The 20,588-nt window shown below is 44.9% G+C and overlaps 1 protein-coding gene across 10 annotated transcripts in view; it reads right to left on the reverse strand.

Moving 5' to 3' along the window:
* Dennd2b (DENN domain containing 2B) overlaps nt 1-20,588 on the reverse strand; it is a 158,049-nt gene that overhangs the window by 25,872 nt on the left and 111,589 nt on the right. For all 10 annotated transcript variants that reach the window (XM_036188914.1, XM_036188888.1, XM_036188879.1 and 7 more), the window contains 2 exons: nt 14,241-15,497; nt 8,712-8,848 (listed from right to left, as the gene is read on the reverse strand). In XM_036188914.1, the coding sequence (XP_036044807.1) occupies nt 8,712-8,848; nt 14,241-15,497 (1,394 nt within the window). The remainder of the gene's footprint in view (nt 1-8,711; nt 8,849-14,240; nt 15,498-20,588) is intronic.

Raw genomic sequence — 20,588 nt, forward strand, 5'->3', positions numbered from 1 at the left:
TAATACCAACCAGTTGTGTATCATCAGTCCAGGCTTAATTCCATCAATAAAATCATGGTGGTAACGAGATCCCAAGAGACTCCTTACAAATACAACCCTCACTTCCCTCCCCTTGTCTTTCTGTATTCTTGCCCTAGTTTGCCCAATGCCACTGTCTGGGATCTCTGTGGCAGTTAGCATGCCTAGGGAAGAACTTGCTCCTGCACTGTGAACAGGACTGAACTTCAGCGAATGCTGAGCCCCATGCCTAACCTAAGATGCCTGCACGTGTCTTAGCCCCACAGTAGTTCAGACCCCACTCCTATAGGACTGGAAACAGAGGCTGCTAGAATTACAACTTCCCTAAACATGGTGCAGGAGAAAACCCAAACCCAGTATGCTTAGAGATTCCTCAAGAAGCTGGGGTTCTTCTAAAATGTAGCATCTATTTATTAAATAAGAAACCACAATGAATTTAGGAAATGCCTTTACAGAGGTGGGAGAGTGAGGCTATAGATTGTAGCAGGAGCAATACAAATCTTTGTAAACTTATGAGTCAAGGATAGGTCAAGAAAAGAGTTGAGGTGGATTAAGTGATTTGTAACACCACGGGGTCCCAGAAATGCAGCAGATCTTTTCCTGTAACAGCCATGCCATTAAAATGACTCTTCTCCATTCCAGGGCCCTGACTAAGTAAAGTTGGCTCAGTGGCCCTGTCTGTCTCAAGTCTTAAGTCCAGCATCCCATGCATGTTTTTTTCCAGTCTACTCTACTGTGAGGTATATGTCAGCAGGAAATGGGGTGGACTTTCTACTCCTTGGTTCCTACCTAACAAATATCTCACAAGTTTGAAAGGTGAAGGTGATAAAGAATGCCACGGCATAATTCTTCCTGATCTGTAAAACAGGACCAGTGCATTACTGCTGTGGGATGTTCTGTATGTTAAATGTGTTGCTCTGTTTGGTTAATAAATAAAACACTGACTGGCCAGTGAGCCAGGCAGGAAGTATAAGCGGGACAAGGAAGAGAAGAATGCTGGGAAGTGGAAAGCTGAGGAGCAGAGAGACACTGCCAGTCGCTGCCATGACAAGCGAGGTGTAAGGTACTGGTAAGCCACAAGCTACGTGGCAACTTATAGACAAATAGAAATGGGTTAATTTAAGATTTAAGAACTAGATAACAAGAAGCCTGCTGCAGCCACACAATTTATAAGCAATATAAATCTTTATATGTTTACTTGGTCGGGTCTCAGTGGCTGCAGGACTGGCGGGTGAGAGAGATTTGTCCTGACCGTGGGCCAGGGAGGACCAGAAAAACTCTAGCTACACATTACTGTCCAGATTGGGGAAGAATATTTGTTTATATTCATTTCATGCTCATTCAAATTGTCTTAGGCTACATGATTGGCCAGAATCCTTATTATCTCCAACCTATAAGAAGACCCATCTCAATCCCTTTCCATCAAGGTTCTCTAAGTAGTGAACACTTTGGGTTGATGAATTGACCATTTATAGGATGTTTACTGCAATCCTGGCCTTTCAATACTAGCTTGACATTAGCCTCTTTCAGTTACAACCAAAAATGTTTATACATAATCAAATGCCCCCTAGAACAGGGAAGGAGAAAGGATGGGCACAGCAAGGGAGGAGGACAGACTTTTCCCCCACCCCACAACCAATGGTATTTTTAAACTTCCTAATAGTGTCTGAGACGCCTGTGTGGCCTGGACAGGTGTCTCCATGACGGGTAAGGTGACCTGCTGATGTCCCACACAACCTAAGTCAGAAGCTCATTTTTTAGTAAAAGGGGGAGACTTGTAGGTCCCTGGCCCCGTTTTGGGTAACTGTTGCCTTGCTTGCAGACGTTGACCTTGATATCCTCCCTATGCCAATTCCCTGCGAGATTCCACCCTCCTGAATGCTTAAGGGATGTTCCTTGTCTGTGTATCCAGCATATTGGGCATTAACAGCTTAGATGCAAGATTGTAAAACATCAGAAGCAGGGTTGGGGATCTAGCTCAGTGGTAGAGTGCTTGCCTAGCAAGTGCAAGGCCCAGGGTTCGATCCTCAGCTCAAAAAAAAAAAAAAAAGAAAAAGAAAAAAAAAAAAAAACTGCTGTGGATATCGCTCTGTGTAAATAAAGTTCTTATTGGCCAGTGGCCAGGCAGGAAGTATAGGCGGGACAAGAGAGAAGAGAATTCTGGGAAGTAGAAGGTTGGAGAGAGACACCGCCAGCCGCCGCCATGAAAAGCAACATGTAAAGACACTGGTAAGCCACAAGCCATGTGGCAAAGTATAGACTAACAGAAATGGGTTAATTTAAGAGAGAAGTAGATAACAAGCAGCCTGCCATGGCCATACAGTTTGTAAACAATGTAAGTTTCTGTGTGCTTTCTTGGTTGGGTCTGAGCGACTGTGGGACTGGCGGGTAAGAGAGATTTGTCCTGACTGGGCCAGGCAGGAAAACTCTAACTACAAAAAAACACAGCGAATTTCTGCCCTCCAGGGTTCTCCCATTGTGCTGTAAGCCTGTATTTAAGACCTCCTCCCTCCTTCAATAAACGGCATTCAGCATTCAAAAAAAAAAAGAAGAGGGGGTCAAGATCATGATGGGGAAACCCACAGAGTCAGCTGACTGGTGCTAGTTGGAGCTCAGTGACTCTGGACTGACAGCTTGGGAACCTGCATGGGACCGAACTAGGCCCGCTGAATGTGGGTGACAGTTGTGTGGCTTGATCTGTTTGTGGGGTCCCTGGCAGTGGGACCAGGACTTATCCCAGATGCATGAACTGGCTTTTTGGAGCCCATTCCCTGTGGTGGGATACCTTGCTCAGCCTTGATACAATGGGGAGGGGCTAGGCTCTCCTTCAACTTGGTATGCTAGACTTTGTTGACTACCATGGGAGGACTTACCCACTCTGAGGTGTGGATGGGGGTAGAGTGGGAGGGAGGTGAGGAGGCGGGAGAAAGGGAGGGAGGGGGAACTGGGATGGTATGTAAAATGAAAAAATTTTTAATAAATATAAAAAAAAGAAATAACATAAAAAAAATAGTGTCTGAGGGCCATGCTGTGAGTCCTAGGTCTAATTCTGTTTTCCCTCCATCCTTCTCTCCTCTTTCTCCTTTCTTCTTTCCCAAGAAATCAGAGCTTTGAAGACTGCTATGATATCTAAAGTTCCAAGACAAAGGTGTAAGATGAGGAGACCCAGAGAAGCAGTCAGTGCACAGTGTGGCTACGTGCTGGTGGCAATCTGGGAAGAGCAGTTGGAGAGCACCCACTTCTGCATGCTGGGACTGCCGCTGAGGGAAGCCTCAGGTGCCTTTTCTTCCTGTCCAGCCCTAGTGCCCTTCTTCTCTAAGTAACCCACTAACAGCCTCGGTTGATCCCTGCAGTCCACCTGTCATCCACTCCTAGTGACTCTTAGGACTATTTCACTGACAAAATCCCAATTATCTATCTCTGTAGGCAGGTAAGACGTCCAAAGGTATGGATAGACAAAGAGCAAAGAGATGGTGAGTTCTAGAGCCATTAAACTGAATTTGCCGAAAGCAAGTAAACACTAAAGCAGAGGCTGGGGCACAGTGCTCAGAACAGCCTACAGCAAAGGCTGGGGAGGCCAGATCCTGAATGAAGAAAAAAGGGGACAATCTGCCAGGTATTGATGTGAGACAGGGATTTGCATAACTTTCATTTGCACCCCTGACCACATGGCTCCCTCCGGGCAGTCCATCCAGCATTTGGAGGGTGATAGAGTAGTAAGCCAAGACTGTTCTGAGCAGTCCCATCTCATCAATCTTGGATCAGGAAACCAGAGGTTTCAACCTTTCCCAAATTTGCTGACAAGAAAAGGGCCAGAGGCATCCCCAGTCACTTCTGCTTTGCATGCTTCTGAAAGAGGCTTGCCAGTAAAGCCAATCCCAGCACACCGATCCTTCTGGAAGAAGACTCCAGGTTCACCAGGTCCTAGTCCCATTGTTCTCCACAGCTCTTTGGGATATCACACAGGAAAACTGCCTTCTTCATTCCCTACTCCCTCATAATAACAGTTTAGGAAGGAGTGCATCTATCCAAGATACCCATAACACTCTAAGCTTCATGGGCTGCAACCATGGCTAAGGCCTTAGGTCTATAGCTTCCCTTCCTAGCCATCTTCTGGCTTTCAACTGGCTGTTTCTCCACCTTTCTCCCTCCCTCAAACAGGAGGGGAAAGGGCCAGGCTAGGGGGCCAGTTCCGTTGGGGACTGCTGTTACCCATCCTCCAAGGCTTGACACCAATTCCCAACAGCCCTGGGCACCTTTCCCTGGGCCACACCTCTTGGCTGCTTTGCTTCCTGCTCTAGCACAGTCCATGCTGATAGGTCCCTTCTATTCCTTACTGTTGCCTAGCCTGGGGTGAATGAGAGAAGGCAGAGAAAAAGCTGAAAAGGTTTTACCGGCCTATTGACTCTGTCCTGACGTGTATCCCACTGAAGTTCCAGTATCCCGGAAACTCTCGCCGGGCCTTAGCTAACTGATAGGAGTGGGAATCTCAACAGGAATGCAGCCCAGGCTCCTTGGTTAGGAAGAGGCCACTCTACATAGCTCCAAAGCAAGCTGCTTTTTAAGGTGCATTTTCCATTGTCAGGCTCAGGAATAGCAAGGCAACAAGTTTCTTTTTGAACCCTACTACTGCAAACCAGTAGCCTTTTAAATCTGAGCCTTTCTGAGTAGCCCACTCAATACCTCAGGCATCGTGCCTGATGTGGGCAGGAGGCAGTAAATACCACAAAGTACCCTGCTCATGTTTGCTGTTAACCGAGATAACCAAATAAATAGCCTCTGGGCCAATAGGCTACAATCTCTTAACAGTCCAGGAACATCGGGCCAAAGGGATGTGCCCAAGATGGAAATTTAGCATGGCTGCTCTCTGCCTCCCTCATAGATCTATCATCACAGGCCCAGAATACAGCTTCCTTTGTCCCAGTGGACCTGAAGCTGCACAAAGCTGGATAATCCAGTTGGAAGCAGAAACAGCCTTAATCCCACAAAGCAGAGGCTGGGTAAGAACAAGGCTCTTTAGAAGTCAGAACTACTGACCAATCCTAAACAAAAAAATGAAGGTGACCTTCAAAGTTCAGCAACAAGAACGCTCTGGAGCCTCTGAGAGGTCTTCACACTCTTAAACCTCTTTGAAGAGAGTGTGTGGAAAAATCAACCAGAATCTAGTAACAGAAAGAAAATGTTTTCCCTTGTGTTTTTTTCCTTAAGCCTCTCTGGTTAGGTTCTAAGATTCAGACTGAGCTGCTGTGGGAGACTAAAAACCAAAAAATATACCCAAGGCACTGGCCTAAAAGACTCTCAGTATCTCCACCCTAACCTGCAAAACACAAACACCCAAACCAGTGCCGGGGACTGTCTTACCCTCTTTCCTACACCACACTCCTCTTCCTTCTTCCCAAGGCTCCAAAAATCCAGAAGTTAGGCAATTGATAAGGAAGATGTCCAACCCCAACTCCACCATGTACAGCACTTCCCCTAGCTTTACCTCATCCAGCCAAGAAGCAACCAAGCAGTCCCTACATTCCTTGTCTCTTCATGTAATATCCCAAAGTAGAAAAGTCTTCCTAACACATGAGAGGCAGATACTCTCTCTCCTAAGAAAGCCCAGGAAATAATCCTGTGCCCAGGACACTACCTAAAAACATTCTCCCCAAAACACCCTGTGGTAGTTTGAATGTAATTGGCCCCAATAAGCTCATAGGGAGTGGCACTATTAGGAAGTGAGTCTGTTACTGTGGGGGTAGGCTTTGAAGTCTCATATACACCTGAGCCATGCCCAGTGTCACAGTTCACTTCCTGTTGCCTTTTGATCAAGATGTAGCCAACACCATGTCTGCCTGCACACTGTCATGCTCCCTGCCATGATGAAAATGGACTAAACCTCTGAAACTGTAAGCTGCCACCTCAATTAAATGTTTTCTTTTATAAGAGTTGACATGGTCATGGTGTCTCTTCACAGCAACAGAAACCCTAACTAAGACATACCTCTAAAGAGAGGGGAGAGGAGGGGGTGGGTCATCTGTCTCTTCTTAGTTCAGCTGCTATAAGAATAGATCCATTCCTGGAATCCTCTGGCAGCACAGAAAGGCCTCCCAAGGCATGTAAGCAAACAGTTCTTCCCGCCAGTTGTGCTACAGGGATAGCAGAAAACTACAGCTTTCTGCCATCATATAGCAGTCACAGTGAATACTCAAGAGCCCTGAGCAGTGATGATAACATTACAATTCTTTCTGACTGAAATAGACCCTGTGATAGGAGGCAGTGAGATAGGATGAGGATGGAAAGATGAAGCAATAGAGCTGTCTCTTCACTCATTAAAAATGTTCTTCCATTCTGGGATACTGTATGAGGAAGTAAGGAAACACAGCAGCCTGGATGCTTCTCTGACAGATGAGCTAGAGATGAAAGTTGTACAAAACAGAACAGGTGATGAAGCATCTTTCTTAACTGCTTACCTTAATTCTGGACCTTTGGCTCTAATCCCCACATCTCTGTGTCAGCTCTGAATACAGAGCTATCATTTCCCAAGTAGTAGAGAAAAGGCTTCCCTCCCCAGTCTTCCCTGTTGTCAGAGAGCTCTTGTTCCTGCGTTCTTACTTCTGCAATGCACTTCTTCATGGACACATGCTACATGCCCATACACAGGAAAGCAGTATATCTGCGGGTGTGACTGTGGCTACTATATCCCACAAAGTGCTAGCCCAGTAATTTTTAAGGAGAAAACTATGGGGGCTAGTGAAATTGCTCAGTGGTTAAGAGTGCTTGCTGCTCTTGCAGAGAACAAGAGTTCAATTTCTAGTAGGGGACTGGATGCCCTCTTCCAACCTCTACAGGCACCAGAGGTTCACACACATATATGCAGACCACTCAGATGCATAAAATAATAATGCATTAAAAAATAAAGATAAACCGAAATAAGGAGGAAACTATTAGGAGATGACACAGATCAAATGGGAAACTCGACGGCCCCTTCTTCATAAGCTTCTCATATCCTAAGAATCCACTGTGGTCACTCACTACTCTCCCTTATGTTAATTAAGACTGTGTTCTCTGAATTCAGGACCTGAGACAGAGCAAGACAGTGCTGAAATGAGGACAGCATGCTGCTCCTCCCTGCTTTGTTATCTACTCAGAGACTTCTCACACTGGATCAAAGCCCCACCTCGAAGGAGATAAGGACAGAATTAAAATGAACATCAAAACCAGCCAGAGGACAGCACATGCCTACTATAACCCTGTTACTTGAAAGGCTGAAGCAGGAGGGTTTAAGAGTTCCAGACTAATCTGCGATGCAGAGCAAAAGACACATCTCAAAAACAAACATAAATGCCCCAGACAACCCAGACCCGAGACTATGTGGTCCATTCCCTTGTAGACCCTTGAAATCAAGCCTGCTCCCACCATGCTTACTCCCTTGCTGGGAGGCAACTCTAACTCCACTGTCGCTCTTATTCAGGGTGGAAGGAAGGAATGGTTCCAAACTACATTCTCCAGGTGTTTATACAGCAAACAGCCTTGGAAGGTGGAGATAGCACCTACAGCCCAGCCAGAGGCAATCTATTTTCTGACCAGAAACTGTTCTTGTAGAGCAATGGTTGAGCAGATTTACTAGAAGTCTTGAAACACCCAGTGTCTGCTATAAATATGGGTTTTGACACCTCTGCTGAGGCCTTCTTCCCAAAGTCTCATGCCACTGTGGCCAAGGAGAGGGAGCCTGGGGGAAACATGGAGATCATGGTGCCTGCTTTGCCATAAATAACAAAGTCCTTTGTGACACAGGAGTCTTCTGTCTTTTTCTAGAATCTATGAAATTGGGACATGCACCTGAATGTCTGTCCCCTCAAAATCCATACCAGAAACCCTTGTGAATGGGTCTCTGTGAGGGAATTAGGTCAAAAGGAAGAACTCTCATAAAGGATTAGTGACCATCTAAATGGAACCCCACTGAACTCTCTTGCCTCTTAAGCCACTGAGAAATAACAGGTGTCTTTGAACCAGGAATCAGGCTTATACTAGACACCAAATCTGTCAGTGTCATAGTCTTAGCTCACTTAATCCTAACAACAATTTTTTGAGATTTTATTTATTTGTATTTTATGTATAGGAGTGTTTGCCTGAATGCATATCTGTGCATCATGTGTGTGTAGTACTCGTGGAGGCCAGAAGAAGGCATAAGAGCCCCTGGAACTGGAGTTACAGACAGTTGTGGGCTGCCACATCGGTGCTGGGAATTGAACTTGGGTCCTCTGGAAGGGTGCCCAGTACTCTTAACCACTGAGCCATCTCTCCAAACCCCCTAACAACAATCTTAAGAAAGTAATATTACTACTAGTGTTATTGTTCAGATCCTCATATTGCCACTGTTTTACAGAAAAATAGAGCCCTGCAAAAGTTAAGTGACTTGCCTAAGGGTACACAGCTAAGGAAGAGTATCTGTTGGTCTCTCAATTCTTCCAAAAACACAAGAAAGGAACGATGTCATTTGCCCCTTCCTGTGGTCCCAAAGGCCCTTTGGATTTTAGCTCACTCAGGGTTAGGCTTAGTCTCCTCAGCTGCTCTGTTGCCATTTCCAGTAATTACCTAGGGTGGAAGGAACCATGGTGTTCCACATGAGGTGACTCTATGAACTTCTCCTAGTAGCTGCTCTATAGCCCCTAGGGAAGGCCACCCCCACCACTTCTACCACTGCTTACCCACAATATCTTCATAGGCATTCTCTTCTAAAGTGCTTTTGGATCCAAACTTGGGTTGACTCTCAGTACCATTCTCAGTGGGAGAAGAGGGATACAGGGACTGGAGACTGGATGCATCCTCAAACTCAAAGGATTTTCTGTGGACAAGAGTAAGAGTCATTTTGACTGGACCAGATCCCTTTGTGTTGTTGGGAACAGCCATAGGAAACAGTAATGATCAGAGGCCCTCCTCCTCCTCAAACTTATTGCTATACCTCTGAACAAGAAGACAAGAAAGTCTAAAGGACCCCAGTCTGAGTGACTGTAATGTGTTTATCTTTTATAATACCAGTATGAGCCAGGTGGTGGTGGCAGCGCGGCGCACGACTTTAATCCCAGCACTCGGGAGGCAGAGGCAGGTGGATCTCTGTGAGTTCTAGGCCCACCTGGTCTACAGAGTGAGTTCCAGGATAGGCTCCAAAGCCACACAAAGAAACACTGTCTTGAAAAAAAAAATACCAGAATGAGGCAATAACTTCCATAGTTTAAAAACATCCCGTCTGGGCAAGTGAGATGATAGCTTAGCAGGAAATGGCGCTTGCCACTAAGCCTAATGACCCGAGTTCATCCCTAGGACCCATGTGGTAGAAAGAGAACCAATTCTTATAAGCTGTCCTCTGACCTCCACATACATGCCAAAAATAAATAAATATAATCAAAATTTTTAAAAAGTGGTCAGATGCCATGTCAAATATACCTGTTCTTGTTCTTACAATAGAGCAGGCAGGTAGTGCGCAATTTACAAACAAGAGGATTGGAGAGACAGGCAGGATTTTTCCAAGGCTGCCTGCTTCCAGAATCTAAGCTTCCAACCACAATTCTGGCCTCTCAGACCTAGAAAGAAAGCATCCTTCTTGAGAAGAGTTGACCATTTCCAAAGGAATAGAGAGATCAGTCGGTTTCCTAGAGCTGGTTTCCTAGCAAGGGCTCTGAGCACCCATAAGGGCTCTACAATGGAAGGTCATGTCCAGGGCTATTAGAGGGGTATAGGAAATAGTTGGTACAGGATGGTTTATTGATACAAGGGGTGAACCCTCAAAAAAGTCATTCCTCTTCTTCAGTAGAGCTAGGAGGATAATCTGCTGTAGTGTCCCTCCAGCCAGCCCACTGTTCCTTTCTACCCTCGCGTAGAAACTACTGCAGTATAACCTACCCTGCAGAATTGGAACCACAGCTTATTGGATCCTAAGATGTCTTCTTCTTCTCCCCTCATCTGAGTTGGGATGCTGGCTATATCCTCTCTCTATCCAAGGCCTGTCCCTCCAAGTGAAATCCAACAAGATGATACATGAACAGGAACATCTGACATGGCATCTAACTCTTTTTTTTTTTTTTTTAAGATTTATTTATTATGTATACAGGAGAGGGCACCAGATCTCATTACAGATGGTTGTGAGCCACCACGTGGTTGCTGGGAATTGAACTCAGGACCTCTGGAAGAGCAGTTGGTGCTCTTAACCTCTGAGCCATCTCTCCAGCTCCTGACTCTTTTTTATATTAATTATGTTTACTTATTTTTAGGCATGCATGTGGAGGTCAGAGGACAACTTATGAGTTGGTTCTCTTTCCACCACACAGGTCCTCTGGATTTCCCTCTCATGTCTCTAGGGCAGAAAAGAGACAGCATGACTGAATCCTTGTTATCCTTGAGTGCCTTCCTCTTTCAATGACATCCTTTCTTGCTTGCTTATTGAATACTCATTTTGAGAGCCCTAGGTTGCAAGTCAAAGACTGGCTACACCACCCTCTTAGGCTCACCTGGCCTCTCTGCAGCATTCAACCAAACAACCTAACACAACACTTCTTATCCTGGGACTCTCCTTCTGTACTCCCATGTTTTCATACAACCCTGGAAATAATTTTTCAGGCTCTAATGAAAGAATCAATCTCTTTCTTCCTCTCTCCCTCCCTCCCCCTTCTGTGTGTGTGTGTGTGTGTGTGTGTGTGTGTGTGTGTGTGTGTGTGTGTGTGTTTGTTTGGTTTTGGGTTTTTTTTGTCTTTGTTTTTGTTTTTTGTTTTTTTTTTTTTGAGACAGGGTTTCTTTGTGTAGCTCCGGCTATCCTGGAGCTCATTCTGTAGACCTGGCTGGCCTCAATCTACTTGCCTCTGCCTCCTAAGTACTGGAATTAAAAGTGTGTGCCATGAAGCCTGGCTAGGATTCTCTTTTTTAAAAGGCTGTTCTCATATTTATTATTTTGAGACAGGGTCTCTCTATGTAGCCCTAGCTGATCTAGAACTGATGATATAGACCAGGCTGGCCTCAAACTCATAGAAATTGCCTGCCTTTAACCTTCTGAGTGTTGGGGTTGAAAGCATGTGCCACCATATGCAGTTCTAAGTGGCCTTTTAAATGCCACCGTGTCTCAGAACTCTGTCTTTAGGTCTCCTTTCTGCGTATGTACAAATATCCATGGCCAAGCCCTTTATTCCTGATGACTCATAAATTTCTGTCTTGGGCCAGACTTCCCAACTAAATGGTCAAATTCTATGTGAGATTAAGTCTTCATTGGTATAAGAGTAGAGTGGACATCTTATACAAGTACCATGTTGAAGGCCAACACATTGCCTCTCATCAAGATAAATACAGTCTATTTTTTTCCCAGGATTTTGTTGTGTACATGTATGTACATGTTCATGTAGGTGTGGAAGCCAGACATGGTTATCTTCCTTGAATATTCTTCACCTTGTTTTTTGTGTTTGTTTTCGAGACAGGGTCTCACTCTGTGTGGCTTTGGATGGCTTGGAGCTTACTATGTAGACCAGGCTTGCCTCAAACTCATAGAGATCCACCTACCTCCCAAATGGTGGGATTAATGAAAGGCATGTGCCATTCTTGTGTGCCTTGTTTCTTTGAGACACAGTGTCTTGTAGTGGGCAGCTGTTCTAGCTTTGACCTGGAATTACCACCCACATTGAGGCTTCTGGTAATTGTCACGCCTATGAGGTGGGCCGAGACAGGAGGAGCCCTTAAGACCCAAGATTCAGATATGCTGGCTCTCTTGGCTCCTGGATCTAGGACACTGCATGTAGACCAAGCAGAGTTCTCCAGAGAACACTGTTGGACCTCATTTCACCTCTCCCAGGCCCTGTTACCAACCCTTTACTTGTAGTTGCCCCCCAAAATAAACGTCCCTTTAACTACGTGGAGTTGTCTTAATACTTCCACCAACAGTCTCTGGAGCTCACTGGTTCATCTAGACTGAATAGCCAACAGGCTCCAGGGATCTGCCTGTTTTGACTCCACTCCCACCAGCTGACATGTATCATGCCCAGTTTTTACATGGGTGCTGGGGATACAAACACTGATCTTCATTCCTGTGTGGCAAGCATGTAACTGGAGAGCCAGCTCCCCAGCCTCCCTTTCTCAGAAATTTTACTCCCCCTTGATTGAATATAATAAATATCTGGTTTTCATTTCTTTAAAATATGTCTGTAAGAAGCACACCTGACAAAACACAAACTTAACACGTTCTCCTCAGGGGAAAAATGCTCAAGGTTCAGACAAGCAAGCATAACAGCTTACACTTTCTGAACTGTTCCTCTTTTTCTCCAAATGCACAGGTTAGAATCTGAAAAAAATTTTTAAGAGACTACACCTGATTCGTGTGTGTGTGTGTGTGTGTGTGTGTGTGTGTGTGTGTGTGTATTACATGCAAATGTGACATGTGGGAATACATATAATACCTTCAGGTCGATCAACTCTCCCCTACTCCTTGCTACCTAGCCAACTGTTTTTTGCTATTCTAACTCTGGCTCAGTAATTACCTCCAGGAGTGGCTTCCCCTCACTTCTGAGCTGAAATAGATGCTTCTCCTCTGAGTCTCCACAGCATTCTGCACTGCAAGGAGTCATTGTGAATATCATGGTATCTATGATTTATCTAAGTATCAGATCATCAAGTCCTTGAAGGAAGAATCATGTCTTACTTGTCTCTGGGTCCCTTAGATGAGCACAAGATTAGGTGAATAGCTCTAGCTGGATGTTAGCGGACATGGATGAATATGGACAAAGCTAGCTTACCTGGCGGGCTGGTAAATAAATTAAGAAGCCAATAAGCATTCTTGGGATAGGCAAAAACAGAAGACTGGACATAGCCATGAGGTACCCTGGCTCATGAGTATGAAACATTGTGATTCTCCTTCTACACATGGAAAGTTTGTATTTGAGATGGGATATGATGGATGAAGCATTAAGAATGATAACATGGGCAGGAGGAGGGAGGAGAGGGGAATTTGTGGTTGGTATGTAAAAATGAATAGAGACTCTCTTAATAGTAATTAAAAAAGGAAAAAAAAAGAATGATAACATACTAGAAGATTCCTAGAAGGGAAGTAGTCTTGGAATATGTTAAGTTAAAGGTAAGGATTCCAAAGAATGCTTATTTCTAACCTGCCACAGAATTAGGTTAACAGGTATTTTTCAACTTTCACCCATTCCAGATTCTAAGTCACACCCAGGAGCTGCCCCTGCTAGTTCAGGGCCAAAACTGCCAAGACTGACCAGAAAGCAGTGAAAATTCCCAGAAAAGATACTTTTTGGATTTGACCAAGAAGCTGGTGAAATGTTTCCTCATATGTCTTTCTTTCAGGACCCAAGAACCACCATTTGAAACAGAACCAAGGCATTGGTATAGGCTGGAGGCCCTCAAGAGAAAGAAATCATAATGAATTTGTCAACATAATGAATTTATTAATGATAAAATGCAATTCTCTGGTACAGTATCACTTTAAGAAATTAATTTTCAAGGGTCTGGAGAGATGGCTTACCCATTAAGAGCACAGGTTGCTCTTCTAGAAAACCTGAGTTCAATTCCCAGCACCCACATGGCAGCTCACTGCTGTTTATAACTCCAGTACCAGAGGATCCAACAGATATACATGCAGGGAAAACACCAATGCATGTAAAATAAATCATTAAAATTTTTTTTAAAAAGAAATTAATTTTCAGTGCAGGCATTTCATGTAGTTTGGAGGCTAATATCCTATCAGTCCTTCAACAGACTCTCTTCTTTACAAGGCCTAAAATGAAGGTAGCTTTAACCTTCCAGTGATGAATTAAGGAATCTTTAATATAGCTAGCTCACCCCAACAAACCTAGCCAATAACTTCAGTACCCAGCACTGTCAAGAGTGGCATTCACCCTCTCTCTCTGTCTCCCATTCAAGAGCAGAACAGGCCTGGCAGTGGTACATGACTTTAAACCTAGCACTTAGGGGGCCAAGGCAAGAGGATGTCTGTGAGTTCAAGGCCAGCCTAGTACATAGGAAATTCCAGGCCAGCTACAAAATGGAGGTGGGGAGAGGGGTGGGGGCACGAGCGAGAACACAGGAGAACCTTCCATTTTTCCTGTCACAGCTGCCAAACTAACAATTCTTCAGCACTTCAGAACTTGTAGCACACTCCTGTGACCCAAGCACAATCTGCTTTTGCTTCTTCCATTTAAAAGAACGCCATGGAGTCCTGCTACCTGACATAGGAGGGCATGCCTTACCTGTTCTGTGACTTCCGGTGACCACGCATGTCCTTCTTTGGTCTCCGGGTGACTGGCGGGGCTGGTGTGGAAGGCAAGGGGGGTGGAGCAGCAGGTATGGGTGAAGGAGGTAGACCATTACTTGGCTTAGTCTTGGGGTTCTTGTCAGCCTCATATTCAAAGGTACGCTTGGGTTTGGGGACAGGGTTCACAGGATCAGGAGAGCTCTTTGAAGGCAGCAGCTGTGGGCTAGGGCTATTTCCAGGGGTCCCTGACTTCATGGAACCACTGCCTTCCCTGTCCAGAGGTGGACCTGCCTCCCCCACAATTCCAGCTACTCCTCCTGCCCTGCTGCTGGAGCTCAAACTTGTACTCCCTGTTGGCTCCTCCAAGGTACCCACGATTCCAGTCTTCCTCCTCCCATGGTCTACACTATAGCAGCTGCTGGGGAGCTGGGGAAGACCCCGGCCAGGCTGCTCCTTTAGGGCTTGCTCAATTTTCTGGATCCGGCTCAGCAGTGCTGAGCCCTCTTTCCTGCTGCCATGACCCCTGAGCAAGGCACTGGGCTCATTCCGGCCTGGCCGCTTCTCCAGCCGGTACAAAGAGTCCCGCACAGGGAGTGCCTCGCCCTCTTCCTCTGTCTCAGGGTAGGAACACTCAGAGAAGGTCCTGCTCATCCTCCGGAGGCCTTTAAAATCAAAAGTCTTTTCTGAGCTGCAGGGAGATGGCACCACACTGGGACAGCCCACACTGGGGCAGCCCTCACTGGCTGCCCACTCGCTCCCAGGGCCCTCCCGCTTCTCTCCACACAGATTCATTCTGGGTGAAGCCTCTCGGCGACCTTCCCATGCTGAAATCTTCTCCCGGATGCCCAGGTTATGGGCTCGGGTACCAGTGCAAGTCAGTAAGACACTCCGCGGGCCAGCCGCTGGCCCTGAGAATGGGGTGCTCTGGGCAAGGGGGAGGCAAGCAGTCACACCCTCCACATCCTGGGCTGCACCCTGGACAGTCTCCTTTTGGTCCTCTCTCTTGAGCGTTGAAGGGGTTCTGTCCAAATAACTGAAGCTGGTGGCCTTGAAGGTACAGGTGGGTGGTGAAGTCTCTGGAGAGGGATCTTGAGGACCTAAGAGTGAAGGACTTCGAGGATGCCGGTCCTTGAGGAGCACCTGGGAGTTAGAATGGCTGGGGTACCTGCAGGCTGAGGTTTCACTATCACTGAGTGGGTAGATGGGACTTCTTGGAGGGTACAAAACTGGAGGTGGAGAGACTGACTGAGACCTAAGAACAAAGGAGAAAAAAGAAAAGAAAATGGTGGTGAGTGGTCTAAAAACCAGAGGGCCATGGTTCATTTTGATGTTCTATTCCTGTAGAAGTCCCAAAAATACTCTGTAAGTACCCTGCACTGCCCCCATCCCTTCACTTGAAAGATGGAGGCAGGAAGATCATGAGTTCAAGGTTATTAGCTACACAGTAAGTCTGAGGCCAACCAGCCTGGGATAGTGTGTCCAAAACAACAAAAAAAGTATACTCATCATGTAATGTATATCATCAAGGCTGTCAAGTAGAGAACAGCTCTTTAGCCACAGCAGGCCAACCTCCATGAGCCTTTCTGTCTAGCTCATCCTCAAGAGACACTGAGTAAAGTATGGAGCAGACCCCTGTTCTACAATAGACTAGAAAATCCCAAAAGTCTGTAGCTGTCAACTAGAGAACAGCAAGACCAGTAACGTGTAGCTAAATGGCTAACTGGCTCTCCGTAGAAGTATAAATTATACTTTAAATGTTATATGTTATAAATTAAATGTTCTTTAAAGTATAAATATTCCTGTACTATCAACATGATATCAATGAATGTGCTGATGAGAAACAATGCTAATGACCAACTTTCATGAGCTGCAGCAAAACAGGTCCAGCACACTACTTTCTAAGTATTCCCAAATATATATGCCCAAGCTAATTGGCCTTTAAATCCTTGGGTGTCTTCCCTAAGACTGTTACCAGATACAAATCCCACTATCCTGACCAGAATTAGGATCCCCAAGGTTAGGCAGGCCCCTCAAGAAAGAGTCCTTTCCACTCTCTTCATGAAAATTCTATTAGGTCATTATTATGTATTGTTTTCGTGCTACAAATAAAACGACACAATGACTTAAATTACATATCTCACTCAGCTGGTAAGTAGTGAAGCCACAATATAAATTTACATTACACTATGTTGTTCTCTAAAGAGAAAACAGTAGCAAAAGACTCTAAGTCCTAGAACAAGGAGACTTTCACATCTATGCTTATTGTTGCATTATTTACAATAACTAAAAAGTGGAGAGGGGTTGGGGATTTAGCTTAGTGGTAGAGCGCTTGCCTAGCAAGCGCAAGGCCCTGGGTTCGGTACTCAGCTCTGGCAAAAAAAAAAAAAAGAAAAAGAAAAAGAAAAAGAAAAAAAGAAAAGAAAAGAAAAAAAGTGGAAATAGCCTATCAGATGAATGGATCAAGGCAATGTGGTACATATATACAGTGGGGTTTTACCAAGCCATAAAGAAAAATGAAATAATGTAGGAAAATAGATGGAATTAGAAATTCTTATATTAAGCAAAGTAATCCAGACACAGAACCACGTTTTCTCTCATACACAGATCCAAGATTTACATACACATACAGATATAATATATACATTATGAGGGCCATGAAACTAGAAAAGGACTATGAAAGGAAAAAGAGGTCTAGTGTAGGAGAAGAGGGCAACAGAAAACATGTATTATTCAAATTCCATAATGGAACCCACTATTTTGTATGTTAATGTTAAAACTTTTTAATGGCTAAGAAATGAGAAACAAATAGTAAACAGTAGCCTCTTCCTTCTTTGTGAACACTCAGGTCCCCAAGCATAGCTCACCAAAATCCTTCACCTGGGCATTGGACATAGCCCAGGCTAGAATACAGCTTTTATAAGCATCAGGGATTTACTGCTAGAGCTGTTGTCTAAGTCATGTAGTCAGTATCTACAAAGCACTCTGTGAATGCTGAACAAAAATGAGAGGAAAAGGTAAAGGTGAGTGGACTTGCTGAAGAGAGCTATGAGTAAGCTTCCTCTTCAGCACATTTTTCTGGCATCTACTATGATAATCACTGCCAACCTTAAGATTATTGTTTTTTTGTTTTTGTTTGTTTTTTTTTTGGTTTTTTTTGGCTTTTCAAGACAGGGTTTCTCTGTGTAAGAACCTTGGCTGTCCTGAATTCACTCTGTAGACCAGGCTGGCCTCAAACTCACAGAGATCCCCCTGCCTCTGCTTCCCAAGTGCTGGGATTAAAGGTGTGCGACCACTATGCCTGGCTCAAGAACTCTTTCCAAACAATATTAGTTCACAGGTGGCAGGAGTTTGCTAACAGTGAACCCAGAGAAGGTCTACTGGATCAAAGGCTGGGCTGCCCAGCTTCAAAGTGCCATGCCTTCTCCAGGACAGCAGCCAGCTGTCCCTGAGCCAAGTGGCTGTCACCACTTGTTCACATACAGAAAGCTGGAGCTCTGGTAAGTCCTCTGGTAAGGACTGGCTGACAATTCCCTGTTGGGTCATAGCCTCTGACTGCCCTGATCAACAGAAAATCTCAAATGCTTAAGTTGTTTTTAAAAGGGCAAGTCAAACAAGAGCCATTGCAGGTGTACATGGGCATAGATGAGAGAAGTGTAGTGTACAGCCAAGCTCATTAACCAAAGAGCCTACTCAGTGAGGTGGCAGGACAGAAGCCCCAACCCTCTGTAGTAGGCACTAGCAGAGTAATGAACCTAAGGAGAGCCCAGCCTACACACAACATCCAGGGCCCCCCAGTGTCTCTTGTTTCATAAAGCCCTAGATATAAAAGGGCATCAATTCAGCCACCTACAAAGATAAGTCCTTGGATTCCTCAGAGGACTCTGTTTTGGTTTTTCTCATTGGAGATGGGAAAAGTGCCTCCACAGGTCTGTGCTCCCAGGTTAGGGAAAGGCTCAGAAGAATTTGTTACTTCTCACAGAAAGCTTAAGAAAAGATACAACAGGGCTGTGGGCAGATGTCAGGATGCTTGGATTTTGTGACAAGGAATTTGCACAGCACATAGTATCTGCTAACATGAGAGATTTTACTCAGTCTTAGTCTTCAGTTTCATTTAGTTGTCTTTTATCCCTTCAGATTGAGAGAGAAAGATGAGAATTCCTCATCTGTCAAGTGAGAGAAAATGATGGCCAAGATAAAAAATACTGCTTGGGTCTAGATGTTCTCACAAAGCCAACCCCCTGAGCAAACCCTTCTTTGGTGTCTGATCTCCCACTCTGGTGCTATCATTCTTCAAGCACACTATATCCAGTGGCTTCTATGGTTCAGATTCAGAAAAGGTTAGCAGAGAGCTTCCCTAGGGACCTCCATGTGCATGTGTACACACCTTAAGCTGAGACACGGTTTGGTTCTCCATCCACTTGGTATACTGTGTAGTAGATACACTCCAGATAACTATTCTCAGCAGCAAGAATCAGCAGAGACCAGAAAGACGAAGCCTCTTTTCCTTTCTTTTATTTTTTTGGTGTGTGTGTGTGTCGCACACCTGCACGCATACCACCTAACAGAGTTGGCTTTTCTTCATCACCCATTTGAACCATCTCTACACTATTTTGTGCTTCCTTACCTCTGGTTTTACCACCATAGGTAAAGAAAGGGGGCTAGAGAGATGGCTCAGCAGTTAAGATGGCTGTTCTTCCAGAGGTCCTGGGTTCAGTTCCCAGTACCCATATGTCAGCTCATAGACATTTCTAGGGAATCTGACACCTTCATACCAATGCACATAAAAAAAAAAATAAAGTAAAATAAATCATTTAAAAACTTTTTAAAAATGCCGGGTGGTGGTGGTGGTGGCGGCGGCAGCGGCGGCGGTGGCGGCGGCGGCGGTGGCAGCAGCAGCGGCACACACCTTTAATCCCAACACTTGGGAGGCAGAGGCAGGTGGATCTCTGTGAGTTCGAGGCCAGCCTGGTCTACACAGCAAGTTCCAGGACAGGCTCAAAGCTACACAGAGAAATCCTGTCTCAAAAAGACAGGATGAAAAGTCTGTGTTCTTCCCCGTTTTCTACACATCTGGATCCATCCTGCTCCCAAACACACCCACCTACTCCACAACTACATCTCATCAATTCTGTTCCCTAACACCTTGCACAATCCCTACCCACATCCCCACTGCTACTGCTAATTCCTTTGTTCAGATCTCTTCTTGCACCAGGACTGAAAACAGTATCTTGATTTCTTTTTGCTTCAGTCTCAATCCTGGTCTGGTCCTCATCTCTGACATCTTTATATAGTGCAAAACCCACTGAAACCCCCTACTATCTACAGACTAAAAGCAAGGCTGACAAGGACCCAGTACTTTGGTTTCTACTTAGGTTTACCTTCATCATCTCACACTATCTTTCCCTCCATCCAATCCTGCATCTCATCTAAAGGTATGTCAAACTCCTAGATTTTCTGCATCCTACCCCCAGGTGGAAATGGCCAACTCTGAATCCCTCTACCGTGGCTGGAAAAGTATCTATTGTGGTATAATAGTTACAAGGGTGTCCAATCCTGACATTACAACATGATATTATAATTTACAAATATACTAGACCACATTCATAGGTATCTTGAGATACAGTGGATCACAAGCTACAGGCTGGACATGCTTGCATCAGACTGTTTCTCAACATATCTTCTTATCTTCTTAACTAGATTACAAATGGACTTACTTGAAGCTTTTGACACTATCCTATTAAATTTTGATATCCTCTGCATCTAAATGTAATTTTTAAAATTTTTTTTCCTTTTTTTTTTTTTTTTTTTTTGGTTTTTTGAGACAGGGTTTCTCTATGTAGCTTTGTGCTTTTCCTGGAACTCGCTTTGTAGACCAGGCTGGCCTTGAACTCACAGAGATCCACCTGCTTCTGCCTCCTGAGTGCTGGGATCAAAGGCATGTGCCACCACCGCCTGGCATAATTTTTTATATTGAATTACTGAGTGATTGAATGAAGGAATGCATGAAAAGATAAGTAGTGAAAAGTTTAGTTTCCTTTATGCCTACCCACGCCATTGTCTGCAAATGTCCCTGCTCAACACAGAAAGATACACAAAACGCCTAATGCAACCCAGTAAGGCTGTCAGCCCACAGGCTTCCCTCGTATGGCAATAACTGGATAGCAGCCATCTGCCTAGAGATCTGAATCTAGTTGTCAACTTCCTTGGTATGCTCATGGGCAGGTTATCTATATTCTCTAAATCTCAAGTTCTTTATAAAACACTTTCTCGGGCTGGAGAGATGGCTCAGAGGTTAAGAGTGCTGCTTACTCTTCCAAAGGTCCTGAGTTCAATTCCCAGCAAC

The sequence above is a fragment of the Onychomys torridus genome, chromosome 1, assembly GCF_903995425.1.
Source record: "Onychomys torridus chromosome 1, mOncTor1.1, whole genome shotgun sequence".
NCBI classification, from domain to species: domain Eukaryota; kingdom Metazoa; phylum Chordata; class Mammalia; order Rodentia; family Cricetidae; genus Onychomys; species Onychomys torridus.